At 41.6% G+C, this 25,263-nt stretch overlaps 1 protein-coding gene, 1 long non-coding RNA gene and 1 pseudogene across 4 annotated transcripts in view; 2 read left to right on the plus strand and 1 right to left on the minus strand.

Annotated features, from left to right (window-relative positions):
* LOC148124126 (uncharacterized) overlaps positions 1 to 12,903 on the minus strand; it is a 56,922-nt gene extending 44,019 nt beyond the window's left edge. The window contains exon 1 of the long non-coding RNA XR_015740189.1: positions 12,704 to 12,903. This is a non-coding gene — a long non-coding RNA (uncharacterized LOC148124126). The remainder of the gene's footprint in view (positions 1 to 12,703) is intronic.
* Positions 1 to 16,409, plus strand: part of LOC113449815 (amine oxidase [copper-containing] 3-like) — a 38,152-nt gene extending 21,743 nt beyond the window's left edge. For all 3 annotated transcript variants that reach the window (XM_087916834.1, XM_087916832.1, XM_026720969.2), the window contains exons 2-4: positions 8,194 to 8,479; positions 10,938 to 11,067; positions 15,164 to 16,409. In XM_087916834.1, coding sequence (XP_087772960.1) covers positions 8,223 to 8,479; positions 10,938 to 11,067; positions 15,164 to 15,448 — 672 coding nt within the window. In that variant the 5' untranslated portion in view covers positions 8,194 to 8,222 and the 3' untranslated portion in view covers positions 15,449 to 16,409. The remainder of the gene's footprint in view (positions 1 to 8,193; positions 8,480 to 10,937; positions 11,068 to 15,163) is intronic.
* A 6,459-nt stretch (positions 16,410 to 22,868) lies between these two features.
* LOC148124127 (uncharacterized) lies at positions 22,869 to 24,782 on the plus strand (annotated as a pseudogene).
* Positions 24,783 to 25,263: the final 481 nt, after the last annotated feature.

Below are 25,263 nucleotides of genomic sequence, written 5' to 3' on the forward strand. Positions count from 1 at the left end.
ACTTTTTTTGTAACTGAATCCATATATTTATACACCTCTTCTTGTTTAAAGACTAAAATCAGTTTCTGTGATTTGATCATTAAGGAAAATGGAGTAAAAGATTGTTGGTTGCTGCAGTCTCATTTTTATCTAATAGGGTTCTGTGACCCATTGCTTCCCCTTCTTTTTTGCCCCCTCACAGGAATGAGAGATTGCTTAAACAAGCTATCTCTTCCTGAGCCACTTTTCTCCACAGAGCAGCATGTCTCTAAAAAGTGTTAACTGCAAGTTGACAAGCTCGGTTGTGTGACCTTAAATTAGTTGATTAGATCCCTCCAGGCAGCTTCCTGAAACTGACCAGAATTTCATCAGTCTCATGCTGAAGTCTTTTGTTGTCAAACCAAACAGAACAGAACAGAATAGAATGGAAGAGAATTCTTTATTGGCCAAGTGTGATAGGACACACAAGGAATTTGTCTTGGTGCAAATGCTCTCAGAGTACATAAAAGAAAAGATACATTTGTCAAGAGTCAAGAATCATAAGGTACAACACTTAATAATAGTCATAGGGTACAATAAGCAATCAAATCATACTAGGAAACAGTCAATATAAATCGTAAGGATACAAGCAACGAGGTCAAAGTCAGTCACAAGTGGAAGGGGATGGGTGATAAGAAGTGATGAGAAGATTAATAGTAATAGTAGTGCAGACTGTGTAAACAGTTGGACAGTGTTGAAGGAATTATTTGTTTAGCAGAGTGATGGTTTTCGGGGGGAAACTGTCCTTGTGTCTAGTTGTTCTGGTGTGCAGTGTTCTATAGCATCATTTGGAGGGAAGGAGTTGAAACAGTTTATGTCTGGGATGTGAGGGGTCTGTAAATATTTTCACAGCCCTCTTTTTTGACTCATGCAGTATACAGGTCCTCAATTGAAGGCAGGTTGGTAGTGATTGTTTTTTCTACAATCCTAATATCCAAAATTTAGTCCTAAATACATGCATTGGCTGAAAAATGAAATTTTAATTATCATTTATTACAGTCTTATTTGCAAATGGGCACTAACCAAGGTCATGGCTAACCGAGGATTACCTGTATTGATTTTGATAAACCCAATATGAGAAGATTTCTTTGTGCCTGGAATATCTGTACAAGTACAGCTCAAGACTCAGGGCTCTTTCACATGGCCACATTAAAGTTCTGTTTGCTTATAGTAGTCCTTGAACCAGGAGCAAAGTATGTTGACATTAATTGTGCTTTCTCTTGCCAATTCCTATTCTACCAATAGACACCAGCCAAAGGTACTGTTTTTACTTACATCATGTAAGCCAATTCCAGGAAAGTCATTAAGGTACTCCCCAAGCATCATTTTTCTTTCTACCAAACTCACTCATTGCAGGGGCAACTACAACCAAACGCTTTCCTTTTTGTCCAGAATGGAGTGGTGCTGGATGACTTTAGGTGAGGCTAGCCTCATTGAAGGGGCTAGAGTCACTTGAAGCTGCCCAAGCAAGAGATGCTTAGTGCACTTCCTTCTCTATAGCTCTGTATCATGTCAATAGCAGTGGTGCGATTCAATTTTTTTTACTACCAGTTATGTGGGTGTGGCTTGGTGGGTGTGGCAGCAAAATAAAACTGTGAAATCTCCAGTCAGCCGGTTCTCTGGACCACTCAAAATTTCCACTACCGGTTCTCCAGGACTGGTCAGAACCTGCTGAATACCACCTTTGGTCAATAAGTTTAGTTTTCTGAAACAGCACTAAAAGTATATTCAAAAACAGCCTGGCTAATTGTTTACAGGTGTGAAGAAAAGTTGGTGACTGAATCACAAATGAAGCAATGGATAATTATGAAGATTTTCCCTTGCTTAACTGAATTGAAAAGATTGTGGGGATTAGTCATTACTACAAATAGTTATTATATGAAGCAGTTGCTAAATGAGAACTCTTTGTATTTCAAGGAATGGAAGGAAGTATTAGCAGCAATTGGGAAAAGAATCCAATTCTGCCAGTGTTCAATTATAGTTAATACGGAACACACTACTGTGATATGCCCATATATAACAGCATTTGTCCCCACAGTGCATAATGTAACCAAAGTTAGACTACAGTAAGTAAATGGCATCACTCCCCCATTAAGAAAATAAGCATGGTATATCACATAAGCAGTCATAGGAACTGCAGTTCCATGAAATAGGAGGAATGTTAGGAGTGGTAAGTTCTAAGGCTTATGCCATATGGAGATTCTCAGTCATCCAGGTCACAGTTATCCCAAAGGTCAAGCATCAAAGCTGAAGAAGCATCTTGGATGAGAAATGAAATGTCTTCAAAAGAAAACCCAGAAAGTCCAGTTGCCTTTTGAAAAAGCACCTTTGAAATTCTAAGGCTTATGTTCAAGTTTCCCAAAATAATAAAAATGTACTGAAACACTAAACACTAAAAAAAAAAAAAAAAACAGCACATGGCCATGTAAAACCAAAGAGAGAGAGGGGGAGGGAGGGAGGGACGGAGGGAGGGAGGTGGGGAGGGAGAGAGAGAGAGAGAGAGAGAGAGAGAGAGAGAGAGAGAGAGCACTAAACCTTATGTTGATAAGGAGCCCACAAAAGATCTGGCAAGTGGAAAGCTTTGGATGACCTTGATGTGTGCTGATGCCTCTGTGGAGTTCAGGTGTCCCCTCATTATACATCCCAAGCCAAAATTGGAAAACATCTGGCAACTAGAGGAAAGGAGCCGTAACTGCAGCAGCCTAAAGTATTGTGGTAAATTGGACCTGGACATATCACAATTCCTGAACATATCTGTTAAGTTGGGGTAATGAGAGGCTGAACCAGAGCATGAGTGCAACAAATACTTTATTATAACAATAAAGGACTGACCGTGCTTGCCAAGCCTGGAACTGGCTCGCAGCGATCAGCAACTGGTTGGACCCCGCAGCCTGCTTTTATAGCTGGCTGCTGGGGAGAACCAACCAATGAGTGAGGGGGAAAAACGCCCCCGCAACTTGAACGGACCTGAGTGGGAACTCCTAGAGTTCCAAGGACATAACACCCCTTCCCCCCAGATGCGAACACGCATAGTCTTTGAGGTAGGCAGGAGGTTTATGCTGGCGCCCAGAACGGCACAGCTCTGGTGGGTTGTCTGTCAGTTCAGAGTCTGTAGGGGAAGGCAGGATCGGTAGGGAGTCACTAATGCGCCCTCGGTTCAGGTTGGCTCGGGACTCGTGGGGCTGGTCACTGGGGACGTGCTCCCATTGACTGGTTCGGACTGGTCAGCCATCTGGACGTCGCTGTCCGTGTTCGGATTCCCTGGATCGGCTGCTGGTGTAAGCAGGTCACCGGAACTGGTGCTGATGTGGGGTTGATGCTGTGGCCTCGCCCCGGTTTGTAATTCAGAGTCACTGCTGACGAGGGTGCTGTGACGCCTTCGCAGCTGGTCCAGGTGCCTTCTCCATACTTGGCCATCCTCCAGTCTGACCCGATATGACCTGGGTCCGGTGATGGCCACGATCTCGCCGGGATCCACAGAGGGTCTCCAGCGAAGTTCCTCGTGAATACGGGTTCCTGTAAGATAAAATGCCTAACCCCGATGTGGAAGCGAGGGAGAGTCAGGGCAGTAATGTGGGTGAAGTCTGTCCAATACAGTCCTCAGGCGTCTGCCCATCAGGAGCTCAGCTGGGGACTTATTGGTGACTGAGCACGGAGTTGAGTGCTGGCTCATCAGGAAACGCGAGAGTTTGTGGTGCCAGTCATCCTTGCTGAACCTAGCTAGGGCTTCTTTAGTGGTCCTAACGGCTCTTTCAGCCAATCCGTTACTGGCAGGATGAAATGGGGCCGTGAAGATGTGGCGGATGCCCAGGTTGGCAGCGAAACGGCTGAACTCGGCTGATGCGAACTGTGGGCCATTGTCGGAAACAATGGAGTCAGGCAGCCCGTGTGTTACAAACAGGCGAGTTAATACCTTGGTAATCGCTAGTGTGGTGGTCGTGGATAGTTGTGCCACGTCAATCCATTTAGAGTAGGAGTCCACGACCACTAGGAACATTTTCCCGTGCAATGGGCCGGCTAGGTCGATGTGAATTCTGGACCACGGAGCGCTGGCGCTTTCCCACTTAGTAGGGGTGGCAATTGGAGGAGCTGGACGGGATTCCTGGCAGGGATTGCAGGAGCTTACCCATCTGATGATGTCCTCGTCGAGGCCCGGCCACCATACGTAGCTGCGTGCTAATGCCTTCATTCTGACGATGCCAGGGTGCCCCTCGTGCAACGCCTCCAGAACTCGGGTGCGCAGTGAGGTCGGGATGACCACTCGAGTGCCCCACAGCAGACAGCCCTGCAAACTGGATAATTCCTGCAGGCGGGTCTTGAAAGGTGTAAATTTGTTTTCAACATCACCGCCCGGCCACCCCTCCTCACCCAGTCCAGTACCTGGGCGATCGTTGTGTCAGTCTTGGATTTGGCCGCAATGTCAAGGGCAGTGATGGGGAGGTCCAATTGGGTGACCTCAAAGATAGCGTGGACCGGAGCAGGGTCTTCAGCTGGAGCCGGCAAGGGCAGCGGCTGAGGGCGTCTGCGTGGGACAATGTTTTACCTGGGCGGTGTATGAGTCTATACGAGTATGCCGCTAGGAAAAGGGTCCATCTCGTCATTCTAGGAGAGAGGACTTGAGGGGTCTGTTTGTCCCCAGCTAGTAGACCCAGGAGAGGCTTATGATCCGTGACCAGCTCGAAAAAGTGGCCAAAGAGAAATTCGTGAAATTTCTTCACTGCTGCGACAGCTGCTAGAGCTTCCTTATCGATCTGGCTATAATTGCGCTCTGTTGCAGAGAGCATCCTGGAGAAAAAAGCGGAGCCTCGGAGCCATTGGGAAGCCTGTGGCTTAATACTGCCCCAATTCCGAAAGGGGATGCGTCTGCTGCTAGCACTAATGGAAGGTTGGGCTCGAACTGAATAAGGACCGCCTCAGACGTGAGTAGTGATTTGACGGCGCGAAAAGCGGAGTCTTCTTTGTGACCCCAGTGCCAAGGCGATTTTTTATCCAACAGTCTGTGCAGGGGTTCTGCCACTGATGCTTTATGGGGCAGGAAGGACGCGTAAAAGTTCAATAGCCCCAAGAAGGCCTGCAGTTCAGTTTTGGAGGTTGGAGTGGGTGCCTCGTGAATTGCCTTAACCTTGGACTCCAGGGGGTGAATGCCTGAGGCGTCAATTTTATAACCCAGAAAGTCCACCTGTCTAGTGGCAATGGCACATTTTTCTTTTTTTAATTTGAGGCCGTGCTGTCTGAACCTCTCTAACACTGCTCGAACTCTCTGGAAGAGTTGGGGTCTGTCCCTGGCCGAGACTAAGATGTCGTCGAAGTAGGGTACTACACCAGGGAGGCCCTGCAAAATCAGCTCCATGAGGGATTGAAAAATGCCTGGGGCAACACTTACGCCAAATTGGAGACGCTTGCACGGAAAGCACCCCTGTGGGTGACAATGGTCTGGAGTTCCGCTGTTTGGCTGTCAACAGGGAACTGTTGATATGCTTGAGACATGTCCAATTTGGCAAAAATGCTGCCAGGTTCAAAAGTGTGTAATAAATGCTGAATGACGGGCACTGGGTAAGCGCTAACTTGTAAAACTTATTAATTGTGGTCTTGTAGTCCGAGCAAATTCTCAGGCTACCGTCTTTTTGAGGGTGTGACAATGGGCGTCTCCCATTTGGCGAAATCTGTTGGCTCAATGACCCTTGTTTTAATAATTTATCCAATTCTGCATCTAGTTTTGGCCGAATAGTGAATGGGACTCTACTGCGGTTTTAGCCTGATTGGGACTGCCTGGGGGTCGACTGAGAATGAGATAGGGGTACCGTTATAACACCCCAGCTCATCGCTGAATACATCTGAGTAATCAGCGAATAAGGAGTCAGTGTCAGAGGTTGAGACAGCATGGACTCCTGTTAGCCCTAGGCCGAGATGGGGAAACCAATCGAGCCCCAAGAGTGTGGGGAGATTGCCGTTAACTACCACTAGAGGTAGGTGACCTTTGAAAGCTTTAAAATTGACAAGGAACTTGCCTCTGCCGATTACAGGAATGACCTTCCCCTGGTAGTCCTTCAGGCTAAACTGGCACCTCTGGAGCCGGCTTGTTGATAGACTGGGCTGTAGCCTCTTGAGGGTGCTCCACGAGATAATTGAGAGCGCTGACCCTGTGTCAACCTCCATGCGACATGGTTTACCTTCTAACAAAATGGAGAGAGAGATTTTACTAATGGTATGGCAAGTGTGCTTGGCATGGTGGTGAGTGCGACAGTTCAATACTTGCCTCTGAGGTCCAGAATGTGAGAAGGAAGGGTGCCTTTGTGCCGCGTTTTGAGAGGCTTGACAGACTCTCGCGATGTGCCCCCTTTTGTGGCAGATGTTGCAGGTGGCTCCTTTGAATTTGCAGGCGGCCCTCGGATGAGATCCACCACAGGATAGGCACAGGGTGATGTGCTTGGGTGGACTGATGCTTTCTTGCTTGGCTCCTACCTGCGGATGCCTGGCGTTGGTGAGGCGGTGGATGTCGGTTTCATCACTAGGGGCTTCCTCTAATACCACCTCCTCGGAGTGGACTGGAACTGTCGTTAGCTTGGAAGTTGGACCATGGATTTCGGTGGCTGAGTGTGCTGCCAGTTCTGCTGCCAGGGCCTCCTCGACGGCTTGTGCGAGGTTGAGGTCCTTCTTAGCGAGTAGGCGCCTTTGGAGGTGGAGATCCTTGACCCCGCAGACTAGTTGATCGAGGAGCATGTCCTCCAGGTAGGTTCCAAACCCACAATGGAGTGCTGCGGTCCTGAGGCGGCCATGTACTGGTTGATGGTCTCTTTGTCTGATTGCTTCCTCATACGGAAGGTGAATCGCCTGGCAATCTGTGAAGGTCTGGGAGAATAGTGGTTAGTAAGGATTTCTAACAGTTCAGACCATGGAACGTTTTTTAACTCACGTGGAGCCATGAGTGCTGTGGCAGTGTCAAAGACGATGGCTCCACAGTAGATCAGGAAATATGATTTTTTCCGGTGCTCCCCTGCATCAGCCAGCCCAATTGCGTCGATGTAATGGTTAAAGCAGTTCTTGTATGACTCCCACTTCTCCTCATCCGGTTTGAACGCTGGGAAGACTGGATTGGAATTCATAGTGAGGAAATCGGTTGTACAATCTGTGGAAAAAATCTCTCTGGGACAGCAGCAGAAGGTTTCTAGTGCCTGTGGCAGGCAAGTGATTTCAGCTCTGGAGAGGCTTTTCACAATCCTCTCTCTCTCTGGGCCAAACACGAGGTTAGGCTGCCAGCCGTTGGCAGCGTTTTGAAATTCGCGCCTGCGTGGCGTCAGTGACTTGACTTACAGCACCGCGCTGTACTTTTTAGGTTTGAAATTCAAATGACAGCCGTTTGAATTTCGCGCCTAAAGAAACGAGCGGCTGCGGCTCGCAGCGCTTCACTTTTCCTGTAGCTAGGCTAACAAGCGGCTACAGACGCTTCTCACTTTCGTTGCTGGCTGACCGCTTTCTCTGGCTGCGGATCAGCGTTCGCTTCTCGTTGCTTGCTGACCGCTTTCTCTGGCGGCGGATCAGCGTTCGCTCTCGTTGCTTGCTGACCGCTCTCTCTGGCTGCGGATCAGCGTTGCTCTTATCGCCGGCCGATCGTTCTCTCTGGCTGCGGATTGGCGGCTAGTGATTCAGCGGTTGCATTGTGCTTCTGGTAGCCATCCCATCCTCGTCGCCAGTGTTAAGTTGGGGTAATGAGAGGCTGAACCAGAGCATGAGTGCAACAAATACTTTATTATAACAATAAAGGACTGACCGTGCTTGCCAAGCCTGGAACTGGCTCGCAGCGATCAGCAACTGGTTGGACCCCGCAGCCTGCTTTTATAGCTGGCTGCTGGGGAGAACCAACCAATGAGCGAGGGGGGAAACCGCCCCCGCAACGTGAACGGACCTGAGTGGGAACTCCTAGAGTTCCAAGGACATAACAATATCACTTCCTAAATGAAGTATTCCAGATTATATCCACAAAGGGAAAAATGTGTTAAGATAAAGCGGAAACTATCTCAGCTATGGTCCGGAGATGGGCTGAAAGAAACATCATGAGGACATGGCAGAAATAATTGGCTATTGAAGCATGGCTGTATTGTGATTTGGGTAAATGAGAAAATTCCCTCATCTCTTTCTCTTGTTTTCTTTTCCTTTCCATTTTCTTTCTATCAATAGGTACAAAAAATTCCTTGGTTAGCAATGATATGACTTTTGAGAAAGTAAACGCTCCCTGGAATCCAGGCCATGAGATTCAGAGAATGAAAATAGTGAAAAAGGTCTTGGATACCGAAGATAAGGCTGCCTTTCGCCATAATGATAAGATGCCAAGATACATATATTTTGCAGCAAACAGCACAAACAAGTGGGGCCATAAGCGTGGCTACCTAATCCAGACAATCAGCTATGCTGGAGACCATCTCCCAGAGGCAGATCCAATGGAGAGAGCTATCAGTTGGGGCAGGTAAGCAGACATTTTCTAAGCATCAATGTCCAATACTTTCATGTATTTATTAATTTGCTTGCTTGATTTGAAATGGGGCTTTTCTGTTCAAAATTGGCACTCTGGATAACTTACAGTTTAAAGTGACAGACACATATGAAGAGAAAAAAACATTGAAACAGATAACTTAAATTATGAAAGCATTAATTGCTAACTCTTTTTAACCACTTCTCTCAAGGCAGAGAGATCTGGAGCCCAATGCAACTTCTAGAATCTAAGAAAAAAGAAGAAGATGCTTTCCATATTTCTGGTAGATAAGCTTTTGAGACTAGGGGCATCTTCAAATGGATCTCTCCTATAGATCTTAAGCTCTGAGGAGGTGTTTAACAGGTGGAGCAGTTCCTCAGGCAGGCCCTAAATGTAAAAGGATAAGGCTATAACCACTTGGGGCCAATAAACAAGCCTGTCTGGGGGAAAGATACTATTTTTAAATTTTATTTATTTGTATCCTGTCTTCATTATACCTTAATAAATAAAGGTGGTGAACAATCCTAATATTTCTTCCTCCTCCTATTTTGACCACAACAGCAACTCTGTGAAGTGACCTGGGCTGGGAGAGTGTGACTGGCTCATAGTTACTCAGCCAGCTATCATGTCTTATGGGGGACTAGAGTTCACGACCTCCTACTTTGACAACTAGATTTATTCAGTCTAGCTATGCTGAATGCCTTCAACAAGGTTGATGCAGCCTTTTCAGAAAAGGCTTTTTTAAAAATTTGGTTACATTAAATAATAATCACAACATTGCCAATGTTCCCTTTTCAGGGAAGGTTATTGAGAAGATGTGCTACAGAGCAGCAACAGAGTGTTCTAGAGGATGATTAATCCCTTTCTATGCAGAGTTCAAGCCTAGAGTAGTCATATGTTGTCCAAGGGCAGTGTAAGATCCTTTCCATATGTCTGGTGGAATTCCAGAATTCTTCAGCATCCTTTTATAAAGCTGCCAAGATAGAGCAGCTCCATAGGTTCTTTGGGAGTTAATGAGACTGGATGGTTGGGTTAGTGCCAATACTTTCTTATTTTTATTGTTTTATTACTATGGAGTTATAATTGTTCAAATATAATCTATATATTTATTGCTTAATGGCTATATTATAAACCATCAGAGTTGAGAGAATTGACAGTTTACAAACATAATTAATATATAAATAATGAATTGAGGGACCTTGCAAAGTCTCAGTGGAAAAAGAATTGTTGGGCATATAAATTAATTAGTAGCATCTAAAGTTTTTTTTTTATCTTGGCAACTTGAAGATGGGTGGATTTCAATTGTGGGAACTGAAGCCCACCCATAAAGCTTGAGATACGCTGCCCGATACTCCTTTGTGAAATGGAAAACCATTCATCAGTGTGTGACATGATTTTTTCTTTCATATATCTTTGTTGTGCTTCTGTCTTCAACTTAATTTTAAATTGTTGGATTGAATCAGTGTATTTGTATTATTTTATTCAGTGTTTTATGTGCTGACACATTTCTTTTATGTGGGCACTAGGGTAATTTTGTTACAATTTTACAGTCCTCGATTTACAACCACAAATGGAACCAGAATTTCTGTTGCTAAGTGATGTGATCAGTGAGTCACATGTGAGCAGACTCAATTTTATCACAATTATTAAGTGAATCATTCCATTGTTAAGTGAATCATACAATTCATTTATCATTAAGCATCTTTAAACAAACCTGATTTCTACCATTGGATTGTTGGAAACCAGCTAGGAAAGTTGCATATTGCAATCATGTGACTGAAGAAGTAATGCAACTGTTATAACTTTGAGAACAGGTCATAAGTCATTGTAACTTTGAACTGTTATTAAACAAATGATCGTAAGTCAAGTACTACCTGTACAATAGTTTTAAGAATACATTTATTGCTAAACAGGCAGCTTGACTTATAACCACAATTAGCACTAGATTTTTTTTTGTCAACTAAGCGATGCAATCATTAAGTGAATAATGCCCCATTTTATAATCTTTTTTTCACACATTAAGTGAATCCTATAGTCATTAAGCAAGCCCAGCTTCTCAGAAGATCCCCAGGAAGATTGTAAATGGCAATCAAGAGACCACTGCAACCGTTAAAATGCATGCCAGCTGATGAGCACCTGAATTTTGATCATCTGATTGTGGGGATGCTGCAACAGTTGTAAATACAAGGACTGGCTATAAATTATATTTTCAGGACCCATATAATTTTGAATGGTGATTAAATGAATGGTCACAAATCAAGGACCATCTGTACATTGTGTTACATTGTGAGCAACTGTGGAAAGGCATGTATTCAGATAAGCTTTGCCAATTTTTGTAGAGTCTTTGGAGCTACTTTGCCTATAAACATTAGGGAAACTTATTTCATGCCTATGAACGTGATGGAATCATCCAGCTCAACAATGTTTTTGTTATTGCACTTCTGCTCCTTAGGTACAAGCTGGCTGTCACCAAGCGAAAGGAGAAAGAACCTTGCAGTTCCAGCATCTATAATCAGAATGACCCATGGACACCTACTGTTGCCTTTGCAGACTTTATAAATAATGAGAGCATTGTTGATGAGGTGAGTTGTTAGATCCTGAGGGAGACAAGAGGGGATATTTCCCCTTTTTCCAAGCAAACCCACACAGAGGTTGGACATCTCTTGGCTGGATACTAGACAAACCGATCGTCCCCTCTCTTTTCTATGGCTGTTTATTAGTATTAACTTAGGAAGAGCAATGTGCAATTCCAAGAAATCTTGTTCGTTCTGCTGTCTGCTGTAGCATATTTTGAAAATTCAGAATGAATTTGATAACCACATGGGGATTGTATTTAACTTGGTTTGATATGTACAGTGAAGTATTAATGCTGAGTGGTTTTGCTCCGCTCATATTCCACTTTTAGAAAATCTATTGTTTATGATCAGAACTGCTGAAAAGGATGTTCTTAATTTTTACTTTTCTAGTCTCTATAGTATTTTTATTTTCTGCTATTCTATCTACACTAGAAGGATACAAATCTAGAGAACTTCCAAGAGTTAAAAATATTTTGTTAGCAAATCAGATTTTTTAAAAATGCTGATACAGCAAGAAATCCCTAGTTGTTAAATACATTAAATGAAAATAAGTAGACTCCACAGAATCCCTCTGCGGGTTGTGGCTAAGTGTTGTAAATAATAGTGGGTGGGAATGAAGAACAGTCCATTTTCCATGTAGCTAATGTTTGTTCTGGCCAGATTTCCTTTCTGACAAAAATCCTACATCTGATCACACAGGAAATCTTTCACATTCTACATAGGACAAAAAAAAAAGATAACTTCCATGCCTTCCATACCTTTTCAGAGAGAAAAGACACATTATGAAATAAAGCTGGTTGTCTTCCAGACAGTGCACAATAACAAGAGATACATTTTCAAGGCAGAATAAATTTTCTAATATGAATGCCATTGTTTCCCCTAATTTTTATATCTTATATCTTAATTGTTTATATTTTATATCTAATTTTCCCTGCTATAAGTTCCCATATGTAATTTCAGAGAAGAATCTACATTTATGAAAGGATTAAAGAAACAATTATGTTCTGCCTGCATATTCTCCTACATAAATACCTCATTTCTCTCAAGCCTTCTTTGGGCTTTATGAATCCAGAACACTTGTATGAGCACACTGGATATCCTTCCCCTACTTCACCAAGATCATTAGAGAAATCTTGGGGGCTTCCCTAAAGATATTTGAGCATTCAGTATAAATGTCAGTGAAAACTGTTTCACATGGAAATTAATACAGTTTCTCTTTTACAGAGAAGGTGTATTAGTTTCTACTAGTATGTAAACTAGTTATCCTTCATATGTCTCACATGTTTTCAAGTTGAAAATAATACTCTTGAAATTCAGCCACTAGAAATTACCCTGCAAATTTTAAGTGGGCTATGTTCCAAAATAAGAATGCAAAACAAAGCTCATATCTTTTATCTTTTATGTCACAGTCATGAAAATAAGTGGGGTAATAGTTCACAATAAATGCTACATGCCATCTGACTTACAGAAAGAATGAAAAAGTTTGCTTTAAAAGAAAATTAAATTCCAACATTGAACAATAGAACCAACAGATAAGCATGCTTTTTGCAGCCCAGAACTGAGCCCAATAAAAAAGCAAGAAACAGCCATCAATTCATTTCAGTACACCCTACAAACAATGAAACAGCAGAAAAATACTCACAATGCATGTGTTTCTGATTTGGCAACCTACCTGCAAAAAAAAAAAAACAACACAAAAACTTTTGACCAAAAGTTTAAGCACACAAATAAAGCTCAGAAATTCTTTTTCTGTACTATTTAATATTCTTTGCGGACAGCAACAAGCCTACAAAACACAGCACAGCTACAGGAAGTATCTGTTTATGCACATGAACATTTTGTACTTTGAATTGACAAGCTTCCTGAAAAAGAAAATACTATGCACACACACACACTGCACAAGAACAGTTATGTCACATTTCAACTCATTAAGTACTGTCTACACTGCTTAACTAATTAGAATTACAACACTAGTGTATTAGATACAGGAACTGGGGTAAGAGGAAAGGTGACCAAATTAATTTGGCAGCTGAACTTCATTAGTGTAATCAATTGTTTAATTAATAAAGTTAATTTAAACTGGTTGGTTATACTGATGAAGTTCAGCTTCCAAATTAATCTGTTAGCTCTCATGTTTCTCCATGATGCAGCAATCCAAAGTCTTTCCCATTTCACTATGGGTTGAACTGATTGTCCTTTACCCACTTTTCTTCTTTTCCTCTAAATTCTTACTATTATATTCTTCAAATCTCCATAGCTTGGAAAGAGGGTTTTTTTAAAAAGATGACAGTGAAATTTTGAAAATAACAGGGGGAAAAACACTCAGTTTTATCCCAAATTAGGACAAATTCTAAGCGAGTGGGGAGAAGAGGGTATTCATAACCAGAATGCTTGAAATAGCAATTCCAAACTTGGAACATTTAGTATTCAGAATGATCTGTAGCCAAAATTCAGTGTTTTCCCAGAAAGTTCTATATCATTGTGTTAAAATAATTTGACCGGCCTACAGCTTCCCAAGTGTATTATATTATTAGGGAGTTGGGAAGATTTCTCTTTTCTATCTTGTGCTGGTTGCCCTATTTCAGACTGAACAAAAATGTATCCGCTTGATTTATAAGCAGCTTACCAAGAGGAATGAGGAGTCCAGTGCAAAGACAGACACAAGAGTTGATTGCACAATTGAAAAATGTTCAGGAGAGCGAAGTCTTGCTGAGAGGTCACTTGAGAGTCTGAATTTGGGTTCAAAGAAACAAATCTACTTCCCCACACCAAAAATTGCCCTTCTCTTTAGCAGGTGTTGAGGTAATTCCCCATTAGGAGAATGAGTGCACACAGGGAGACGTAGTGAGACTGATGTTGAATAACACACGACCAGCACACAGATACACTGAATAGTAAAATGTAGGTTTTACTTCCAGTAAACAGTTAAGCAAAGTCCAACAAGCAGTCCAAGTCATACATGGTTAAAGCAGTCAGTTTCCCAGTTCAGGGATAATCCAAATATCAAAGTCCAGTATCAAAAACAGTTCAGTAACAGCCTTACAGCAATCCAAGAAGGACGACAATCAGCAACAGTCAATAAGGAAAAAATTCAGGAACCAAAGACAGCAAACATCAGAACATCGGCCACCTAGCAACTATCAACAGGACATATAGGAAACCAGGTTTCTGTGTCCATCTTATGGCCATTTGAGGAACCACACCCAATTACAATTTTAGCATTGCCTTAAAGAGACAGTATTAAATGTCTATCCTGGTTTATATATTTCCAACCCAACTGTTAGGTGTCTATCAATTCCTAACAGCAGGCATGCAAAAAGTGAGGCTAGATAAGTAGTTTGTTTTTCAGTAACAAGGTTACAGAGTAAGTGGGTGCACAAAAATGGTGTTTCTTTTGTTTTTATGAACAGTTCACAGATCTTTGTCTTTCAGAAGAGTCTGCCTTCCTCAATCTCACACCTTATTTTATTCTCATAAGCATAAACTCACTTGATTGGATGCCTCACAGGAAACTTTTTCCTTCCTGGTCATGTTACCCAAAGTGAAGCTTAGGCAGCTAACTAATCTTCCCAGCAAATGCATTCATACAGAATACACATGCACACATACACACACACACAAAATGTGTTATTTCAGTAACAGAAGAAAATACAGTGTCCTATGTCCATAGTTGTTAAGAAGTTAGAAACAATACCAGAAGCCATGCTTGGCATACTTTTCCTACTAAAACATCTGCGCAGTTCGGCATGGGGCAAATGAAAAAAAAAGTGCTTTGGAATACAAACAGGAAGGGCAGGAAGTCAAACAACACAGGGAGAAGAGAGACTAAATTTGATAATATGGGGGAAACTAACAAAAAGAAGGTGGAGGACTTCCAAAATGGGTCAAATCAATCTGGGATCTCTGCAGGAAAGAAACGAACAAACAGGAATAATTTCCCCATATCTTCCCTTTATAAGAGGCAGTTGGCAGAGCCTTGGAATATTGCTGAGTGCTCCGTTCTTAAGCTCCTTCCCTCCTAATCGTGTGACTGGAATGACTATTCCAAAATTTCCCTTCCATGTTTTTAATCAGATTGCCCTGTTTTATGGTCTTTCACTAGGATCTGGTTGCTTGGATCACCACCGGATTTCTACATATTCCCCATGCGGAGGATATTCCTAACACCGTGACACTTGCAAATGCAATTGGCTTCATCTTAAGACCTTATAATTATTTTGACAATGACCCCTCCATTGACTCGCCTGATAGTGTGTTCTTCACTGACAAGGATGACTTCAACTCCTGTGAGATCAACCATATTGCTTGCCTCCCTAAAACAGCTGCTTGCGTGCCCAATCTTCCACCCTTCACTTATGAAGGTTTCGAAAATCAGACAAAGCTCTGATACTGTCCAGATTTTGAGTCAATGCTGCTGTTTGTACTGGAAATAGTCGAGCACAAAATCTGTGTGTAAGATAGCAATTTTGAGACCTTTATTCTTGACAGTGTTTCACCTAAATCTTAGCTCTGTTGGCATTGTATTCACTTGTGTTTGCAACTTATTATCTACCAAATTGTTGTATTTTTTTTAATCCAACTGCTTCTCCTGTTAATTTTTTACTTGAAGATAATATTAGATATATCTGTCAAGTATATTTACCATTTGCTCTATCTATCTATCTATCTATCTATCTATCTATCTATCTATCTATCTATCTAACATCCATCCATCCATCCATCCAACTAGTATCTGTATTTTGGTAATTTGCTACCTACCTACCTACCAGATATAAAAGGTCTACATCCTCTTGTTAAAAAGTCAAGTTTTGAGATGTAAAAAAATCAGACTAAAATAAATCACTTCAGAACTTTTTCTACCTGTAATATAACATATTATCTGTGCAATTTTATTGGAAAACAAACTGAAATCTTTTTTTCCGGGGGGCAGATAAAAAAATTCAATAACATGGTTTCATAAGTGTACACACCTCCTTATAAATAGGGATGTGGCTGTGTTCAGAATTAACCAATCACATTCAAACTGATGTTAAATAGTAGTCAGTGCACACCAGCCACCTATTAAAATGCCTTTGATGAAGCCCATATAAAGTTCAAATATTATAGTAGAATCTTTTTGACATTTACTCAGTTGCCTCTTACAGCAAAACTATCTGTCTATCTTCAAAGGATTTCTAAAGCATCAAAGAGACCTCACTATTGGAAGGAGAATGGTACAAAAATTTATAAAACATTGATTATACCATGGACACAGTGAAGACAGTCATCAACAAGTGGAAAAAATATGGTACAACAGTGATATTACCAAGAACTGGAGATCCTCGAAAACTGATGAAAAAATAAGAAAATTAAAGTACACCACAGTGAAGCATGGTGGCAGCAGTGTTGTGCTTTGGAGCTGCTTTTGTTCAGTTCGAACTGGGGCTTAATCAGAGTGAGGGTTGAGGGAATTATAAAGAGTTCCAAATATTGGTCAACTTTTGCACAAAAGCCTCAGGCTTTTGCTAAAATGCTGAAGAAGAGGAATATCAACTTTCAATGACAATGACCCAAAGCGAAACAAAAGCATGGCTTCACCAGAAGAAGATTAAAGTTTTGGACTGAAACTTTGGAAGGAAACTTGAATCAAATTGAGGGATGAGGGATGTCCTGAAGAGGATTGGGCACAGGAGAGGCTTTCACAATCTGACAAATTTGGAGTGCTTTTCCAAAGGAAGAATGGGCAAAGGTTCCCAAGGCAAAGTTGCGCCATCCTATCCTCAGAGGCTGAATGCTGTCATAAAGGTGCTTCAATAAAAATGTGCCCGCATAAGCAACCATGGTATTGTAAAAAAATTTCCCCTTAAACAATATTCCAGAGCTTGCAGCAGTCACAAGACTGGCCCTTTGGTCATCCCAGAGCAGCTCCTCCAGTCCATGGCAGGCTGGTGCACCCAGATGGAGGAGCAGCTGCTCCGGGGACCACTGGAGGGCCACTCCTGTGACTACTGCAGCTCTGGAATATGGGACCGACTTTCCCACCAACGTCAGCAAGCCCACCGTCAGTCAAAATTCATATTAGTGGTCCACGGGATTTAAAATTATGAGTTTGGTGGTCCCTGAGGTCCAAAATGTTGGCAATCCCTGCACTAGATGACATCGCTAGGACTCGCTGCCTTAGAAAAGTAAGGAAAATTCTCAGGGACAACTCACACCCCAGTCAGCACTTCTTCACTCTCCTACCATTGGGTAGGAGATACAGAAGCATAGCCAGCGCACCAACAGGCAGAAGAACAGTTTCTACCTGTGGGCTGTCAGACTTCTGAATGGAAGATAACTTCATGTCAACATAGTATGATAAACTTGTGGGGCCAACACATTATGCAACAAAGTCAGTGTAATAAGATTGGGACTGGGTTAGAGAATTCTGTCCTCACTGTGAGTTGTGTTGGGGAGGCTGCACAAAGGAAGGCTCATTATACACATGTTGTACTCTGACAATAAAGGTAATAATAATAATAAAGCTAACTCAGGATCACAAATTCACAGCAAAACTATGAACATTTGCCCTAGAACAAGCCTCTGGAATATTTAAACGGCTTTTCCAAAACTGGTAACTTCAGATTAGGATTATGCCCCAATTGCAACATACTTAGGACTAATCCTAGAGCTAAGTATCCCTTACTTAATGACTCTTGTCCAAACCTAGGAGAGAGATTAACTTTGTTTTTCAGCTGGCTGTGATAAATAGGAACTTAATCACCCTTCCAGAATAGTCCTTTTTAAAATACTCCATATTTTTAATTTTGAATTAAAGCAGGGCTGTCAAACTCATGGCCTGTGGACTGAATGTGTTACGTGCTGGCCACATCCATGCCTGGTTTAGCGAAGTGTGTGGGGGGGGAGTCATGATATGCCACATGACAACGCAAGTTTGACACTCCTGAATTAGAGAATTGGACAACTCTGAATCTTCCCCCAACCTTTGGGTGGCCACTGTAAGGTTTTCATACATTTAAGTTATCATTCTTTGCTATATTTTTGTTTCAAAACCTGAAGTAACCTCTGCATATTTATGGAGATATGTGGGAAATAAATATATGGCATTGCTATACATTTTCCGTCAAAATAGGAAGAATTTGAAACTTTGCAACCTGAGGTAATAGGAAAGACCTATTGATGCTTTTGTAGAACTGGCAGGAATCAGCAAGTAGTTTGAGAAGCCATATCTAATCAGTCCTGGGTGTAGCAGTCAAAATATCAATTTTTAATATAAATGTGGCCCATTTTCTGCCACTCTCATGCTCTAGCCTTAAGTTACTTGATTTCTTTGTATAAATCAGAAGGAAATGAAGCTGGATTAAGACAGCTTTTTACAGATTTCAGATTTTTCCTCCATTTTATTCAATGTAATAGCTTTGGTATTCTGTCCAACCCATGTTAGCAATTGATGGATTCCACCTATCTGTACTTGGAAAACAAGTACCAATTGATCACTGTGTTTTCCATGAGTTTTCAAGAACATGTGCTTTCCACTTTTGTACCAGCTCTTGTTTGTGAATTCCTCCTTGTACTCAATATCTTCCCATTTGATTATGTGGGGGCTACTACAAACACAAAAATCACCACATTTTTACCATTATCCCTGTCACAGGGGCTACACAATGTGAGAATCAAAGATATAGCTTATTGATCTATTAGATTCAATCAGTCCTAGGATTTTGGTTTATTTCACTTACTTCCATAATTGATATAAGGTAGCTTATGTGCAGATACTGCTTTGTATGTTTCATTTTGTGTTGCTCTTATGAACAAGAAGTGGTGATTGTGAGAATCAAAAATATAGCTTATTGATCTATTAGATTCAATAAATCCTATGGATGATAGCAGGCCCCAGAAGAAAAAGACATGAACCAAAGTTTTCAGCTAGGATGGTTTCAAAATATACCAGAACTATTTGCAATCCTGCTGAGCCATTGCTGAGTGTGAAAACATATTTTTGCAAAGTATGCACTTGGATGGATAAGTTTAAAACAAGAAGAATGAAACTGTTGGAAACGATGAATGATGAAAGTAATGTACACAGGTGTTTACAGAATGTGACAGGTAGTGAAATTGTGAAGCGTGTATGTGGTTAGAAGAAAAGTATAAAGGATAGGGTTGGAGATCAGCTTGCGGCCCTTTGATTTATGGCAGTCCTTGCAGGACTTGCTATGTGTCATTGGACCCCATTGCAATGGCTTATTAATATAAGTGTATTATTGCTATTATATCTTTTATATCTATTTATTTCTTACGTTCCAAATTATTAGAAACAATAAACTTCTGATCTTAAAGTAAGAATTTTTATTTGTGTTGCTATCTGTTTCCTAATGGTTTTTTTTTTTTTTTTTGAGAACAATATAGAATCACTCTTATCAGGTTTTTGTGTACTATTCATCTTGAGATGCCGGAGACACAGCTTTGGTCAGTGATCATGAACTGATTTCCAATGAAGTATCAGGCCTCCCCCAAGTTTGGGGACAGTCAAATAGTTCTTGCTAATTGATGAAACAGCACACAGTGTTCTGTAAATTCCCTAATTTTTTTTCTGTTTCTATCATAATGTGGAAATATTGATGTTTAAAAACACACACACACACACACACATACCCATTCTTTTTTTTCTCATATACTCACCAAAAAACCTGAGGGGGATAGCTCATGACCCAGTGTTTTGTGACTTTCCGCTAGGCTCCTATCTAGACCCTTTTGAAAATAGCCCCTTGCTTTATTTTTCACCTTGGCCGTGTTCTTAACTGGTTCTTGGTGGGCTAGATAGGCTTCATTACTTGATATGCAATTTTTACCTTGTGACTGGGTTTGGGTCTAGTTGGATCTCAAACTAGCTCACTCACTGGTCTTCAACATCCAGGCCACATCTTTGAAATTACTTTGTTGCTTTGGCAGGCCGGGTGAAATCACATCCAGGGGTTGGGAGAAAGACCAGGGTCAAGGGGGAAATATATGATGTGATTTAGTACCGGCTGGCTGTCAGGGCTCCAACAAATCTCCCTTGTTCAAAGCAAAAGTCTCTAGACACATCTCAGAAAAAGTAAATTGGTTTAATAGAAATTGCCATGTTAGTGCATGGCTGGGTGCAGCCAGTACTAAATCACATCATACATTTCCCCCTTGACCCTGGTCTTTCCCCCACTCCCTGGATGTGACTTCTCCAATAGGACACATCAGTCTCCAAGAGTCATCCACCATGCTCTCCAATAACCTTCTTATGCGCTGACAACTTTAGGCTGCTGAGTTGATATCTAGGCATTTCAAGAATGCCTTGTTTTCCCACACTCCCTTTTTCTGGCAGCTAAAAAGACCAAAGGAGTATCTTTTTAGCTGATACCAGGTCTATTTCTATTTGCCAGGTTACTGAATTCAGGTAGAGTCCATGTAGCAAAACTTTTTTAGATGCACTTGATTTATAAAGAAAACAAGGTCTACTCTCAGGGAATATCTTCAAAAGACCAGTTTTTAATGTGTTACACTATTGTAATTTTTTAAGAAAGGTCCACAGTTTTTACCAATCAAGCAGATCAGATAAAATAGCTGTAAAGGAAATAATTAGTGGCTGGGGGGAGACGGCACTTCATAGTCTTTTGAAGAGAAGTGGCTTGCCTATCATGAAATGTTTAATAGGTGAACTGAAAAAGGAAAGGCAAGAGACCAATGTGAAGTCTCAGAACCTTGATTCTGAGGACATGAAACATTGGTATGTAAACTTTGGGGGTGGGGGTTGGTAAAATATAACTACTTGGATCTAAACCTGCAAAGCCATCACTTCTAAGGTTTATTTTTGTTGAATTTCAGGATCGAAATTCTGTACCTTTCAAATTAACATTCCAGAAATTGAGAACGCAGAATTAGGAGCTGAACACTGCTATTTTTTGCACTGATCCAGCCCAAGAAAAGCAATCTAAAAGAGAGGTTTAGATGCCTGGCAAATAGCCATATTGTGATGACAAAACCTTGTGCTGTGTCATTAGACTTGAGGAAATATAAACACACAGCACAGTAGCTTTCAAGTCTGTGATTATTGCCATGTCCCTCCAAAATGCTTGTCAGGCCTGGAGTCACCCCACCACCAAACCTATCTAGGTTTTAAATAAATAATAATAATAATAATAATAATTATTATTATTATTATTATTATTATCCCCCTATGGGGTGCCACTTTGGAGTGGCAGGGGCTTAACTGTTCCAATAAAGCTGAGAGCTGTGCTGGCGGTAGTACAAACTACCAGCAGGTCCAACCATGTTAGAGAGGTCTAGGCCAAGGAGCAAAACTGAGTGCACCCAACAACCCATGCAATGAATCATGATGAAACACAACCGAACAAAGCCTATACTAGCTTGGTCATCGCCCAGGTTAACCAGGACCGTGTCAGGTGCTGGGGAACCTGGGCATCCATCGACAAGTGGGCTACAGGCCAAAGCTGAGCAACCAGGGCATGGGCCTGCAGGGCTACTGGAAGCTGAACAACCTCAGAAGCGACACCATGTCAGAGAACCTCACTGTAATGAAATACAATGCCAGAAAAACAAGGCTACCCGAAAAGGATGTACAAGTTATGGAAACAAGAATATCCAGACTCAAGGATAACTGAATTATGATTAGCCGATCAACAACGATTCATCACTCGGAACAAAGTGCTCAGTGAAATCGAACTTGAAGAAATATGGAAAAATTGTGAAACGGGCACACAGACTGCTGAACAGCAGACTGCTGAAGTGGCAGCAAAAAATACTCCAGTAACATCTGGAGCCACTGAACAGCCTGAATTCAAAGAAAATGCAGATATTTTGCAAAAACAGGATCAGCAAGGGCCTGAAGTCATCAATGAAATACCAGGAGTGCTCAATGCCAGGCAGCAAGAACTGAAAGCTAAAATCTTGGCACATGCTGCAACAAATGCAGAAAGAAGAAGGCTTCCAACATTGAAGACTGTGCCTAGAAAGCATTTGGCACCATTGATGTTAGATGCAAACTATGCACGTGCAGCAGTCCAGATAACATCAATTGAACAAACAGTAGTCATAGTAACAGAAGAACTGGGAATTCAACAGCCGCAGCCCCCTAGAAAATCGACTGGAAAACAACAATCCAAAATCAGGTTGGAGTTGAAAATCAAGAGCCCTACGAGCAGATGCAAGCAACTTGAAGCATTTGCAGGAGAAAAAGCTGAAGAACAGTAAGATCAAGAAACATCTGATAAAAAAATATGGGCTCAGCACAAGAAAAATTGACATTGGAAATAGTGAAGCAGCAGATAACAGCAACAGCAAGAAAAATGGAAAAATACGAAGCCAGAGTCATCCAATACAAACAAAATCAATTGTTCCAATCAGACCAAAGATGATTCTATCAGAGTTTGAATCAGACGGGGGATACGAAAATTGAAAAATCTGAAAAAACGACTCAGCTTTGGAAAGACCTATGGGAGACTGAGAAATGCTACAACAAAAATGCTGGTTGGATCAGAGACTTCGTGATGAAATTCTCCAAGAACAAAATGGACCAACTGGAAATAACTACTGAAATGATAAGCAACAGGGTGAAAAAAGTCAAGAACTGGACATTGCCTGGCAACAATCAACTGCATGGCTTTTGGCTCAAATACCTGACCAGCCTGCATGGAAAAATGGCTGAACAATTCAATGAGATGCTGCAGACAGGAAACATCAGTGAATGGTTAACAGCTGGGAAAACCTACCTGATACAGAAGGATCCAGCAAAAGGGGCAACACCTGCAAATTACAGGCCAATAATGTGTCTGCCAACCATGTTCAAGCTGCTGACCGGCATCATAGCTGACAGGATCCAGGGCTACCTAGAAGCAAATGACATCTTGCCAGTAGAGCAGAAAGGAAACAAAAAAGGAAGCAGAGGCACAAAAGATCAGCTCCTGATCGACAAAATGATTTTAGAGAACAGCAAAAGCCGAAAAATAAATCTGCATACAACTTGGATTGACTACAAGAAAGCATTTGATTCACTACCTCACAGCTGGATCATCCAGTGCCTGGATGTCATCGGAATATGCAAGTGCATTGGTATTTTCACTGCAAATGCAATGAAGCCCTGGAAAACAGAACTGTTTATTGGAAGTGAAAGCTACGGACTGGTCAACATCAAAAGAGGGATTTTCCAGGGTGATTCTTTATCACCTCTGCTGTTCATCATCGCCATGACCCCTCATCAACAATTTTACAGAAAACTAACCTGGGTTATCAAACTGCTAAAAATTCACAGAAAATCTCTCACCTACTCTACATGGATGATCTGAAGTTATATGGAAAATAAGAAATTGAAATCCAGGCACTGACCAATACAGTTCAAATTTTCAGCACTGACATCAGCATGGAGTTTGGCCTGGACAAATGCACCACAGTGGCACTGAAGAAAGGGAAGATCGTAAAAAGTGATGGAATTGAAATGCCCAATGGACAAACCATCAAGTGCCACCAACCTGAAGCCTACAAATACCTGGGCATACTGCAGCTGGATAATATCAAGCACAGGCAAGTGAAAAATGTGGTCAGCAAAGAATACACACAAAGGGTCAGATAACTTCTAAAAAGCAAGCTGAATGGCAGTAACATCATCAAGGCTATAAATACCTGGGCCATACCCATCATCAGATATACTGCTGGGATCATAAACTGGATGCAGGCAGAGCTGGACAGCTTGGATAGGAAAACAAAAAAACTGATGACCATACACTATGTGCTGCACCCGCGTAGTGACACCCATAAAAGCAGGCGGCAGAGGACTTTTGCAAGTGAAGCAGACAGTCGAAGAAGAGAAGCATGCTCTGGCAGATTATGTGAAAGACAGTGTTGAACCAGCTTTGATGGAGGTCAACAAGAGGAAGCTGCTCAAAGTGCAGCAAACCAAGACTCAATATAGATTGCAATGCAAACTCGGGCTGACAGCTGGTGTAACAAAGCACTGCATGGACAGTTCCTTGGAAAGATCCAAGGAAAAGTAGATAAGGAAAAGACCTGGTTATGGCTGACCAACGGAACACTGAAGAAAGAAATAGAGGGCCTGATTCTTGCAGCCCAAGAACAAGCCATCAGAACGAATGTAATCAAAGCCAGAATAGAAAAAATCTGCTGATGACCCCAAATGCAGACTCTGCAAAGAAGCGGATGAAACCATTGATCACATACTGAGCTGTTGCAAGCTGAGCTGAGCTCAGACTACAAACAACGTCACAACACAGTCACTCAGATGGTCCACTGGAACTTGTGTCACAACTACCATCTGCCTGTAGCAAAGAACTGGTGCGATCATAAGCCTGAAAAAGTGGTCGAAAATAAGCAAGCAAAACTACTGTGGGACTTCCAAATACAGACTGACAAAGTTCTGGAACACAATAACCCAGATATCATGATTGTGGAGAAGAAAAAAATGTGGATCATCAACATTGCCATGCCTGGTGATAGCAGAATCGACGAGAAACAACTTGAAAAAGTCACCAGATATTAGGAGTTGAGAATCGAACTGCAGACTCTGGCATAAACCAGTGTAGGTGGTTCCAGTGATACTCGGCACACTGGGTGCTGTGCCTAAAGACTTAGGCAAGCACTTAAAAACAATTGGCGCTGACAAGATCCCCATTGGTCAGCTGCAGAAGGCCACTTTACTGGGATCTGCTCATATAATCCGCCAATACATCAAGCAGTCCTAAACACTTGGGAAGTGTTCGACTAGTGATTTGTTATGGTTATCTTGTTTACTGTGTATACTGTCATTTTTGTGTACAACAATAACAACAACAACAACGAAACTGCAAAAAACTGTGCTATTCAGAACATTTTTTAAGACGATACTTGGTTGATACCTAGGATGCTGGTAACAACCCATAGCAACCATCAGCGGTAGTCAATGATATTTGTGAAACATTTTTAAATGTTCAGTTGACTGAGTTTCATGTTTAATAAATAAAAGAGATAATAATAATAAGCTTTCTTATAGACATAAGAATTTTAGTAGATGGACTACAAATCAAAGCATTCCTAGGCTAGATGTCTTAGATGTCCACCAACCCAAATACCTTATTTTATATTCCAGTTGACAGTGTCTTGTTCAATCAACCTTTTAAGTCTTAAAATCTAAAGGTCTAAAACACTAGAACAGCTAGATTATAAATAGAGGGCAACTGGATTATC

This window comes from Pseudonaja textilis, chromosome Z (genome assembly GCF_049901715.1).
Source record: "Pseudonaja textilis isolate UNSWEBS1 chromosome Z, rPseTex1.2, whole genome shotgun sequence".
Taxonomy (NCBI): domain Eukaryota; kingdom Metazoa; phylum Chordata; class Lepidosauria; order Squamata; family Elapidae; genus Pseudonaja; species Pseudonaja textilis.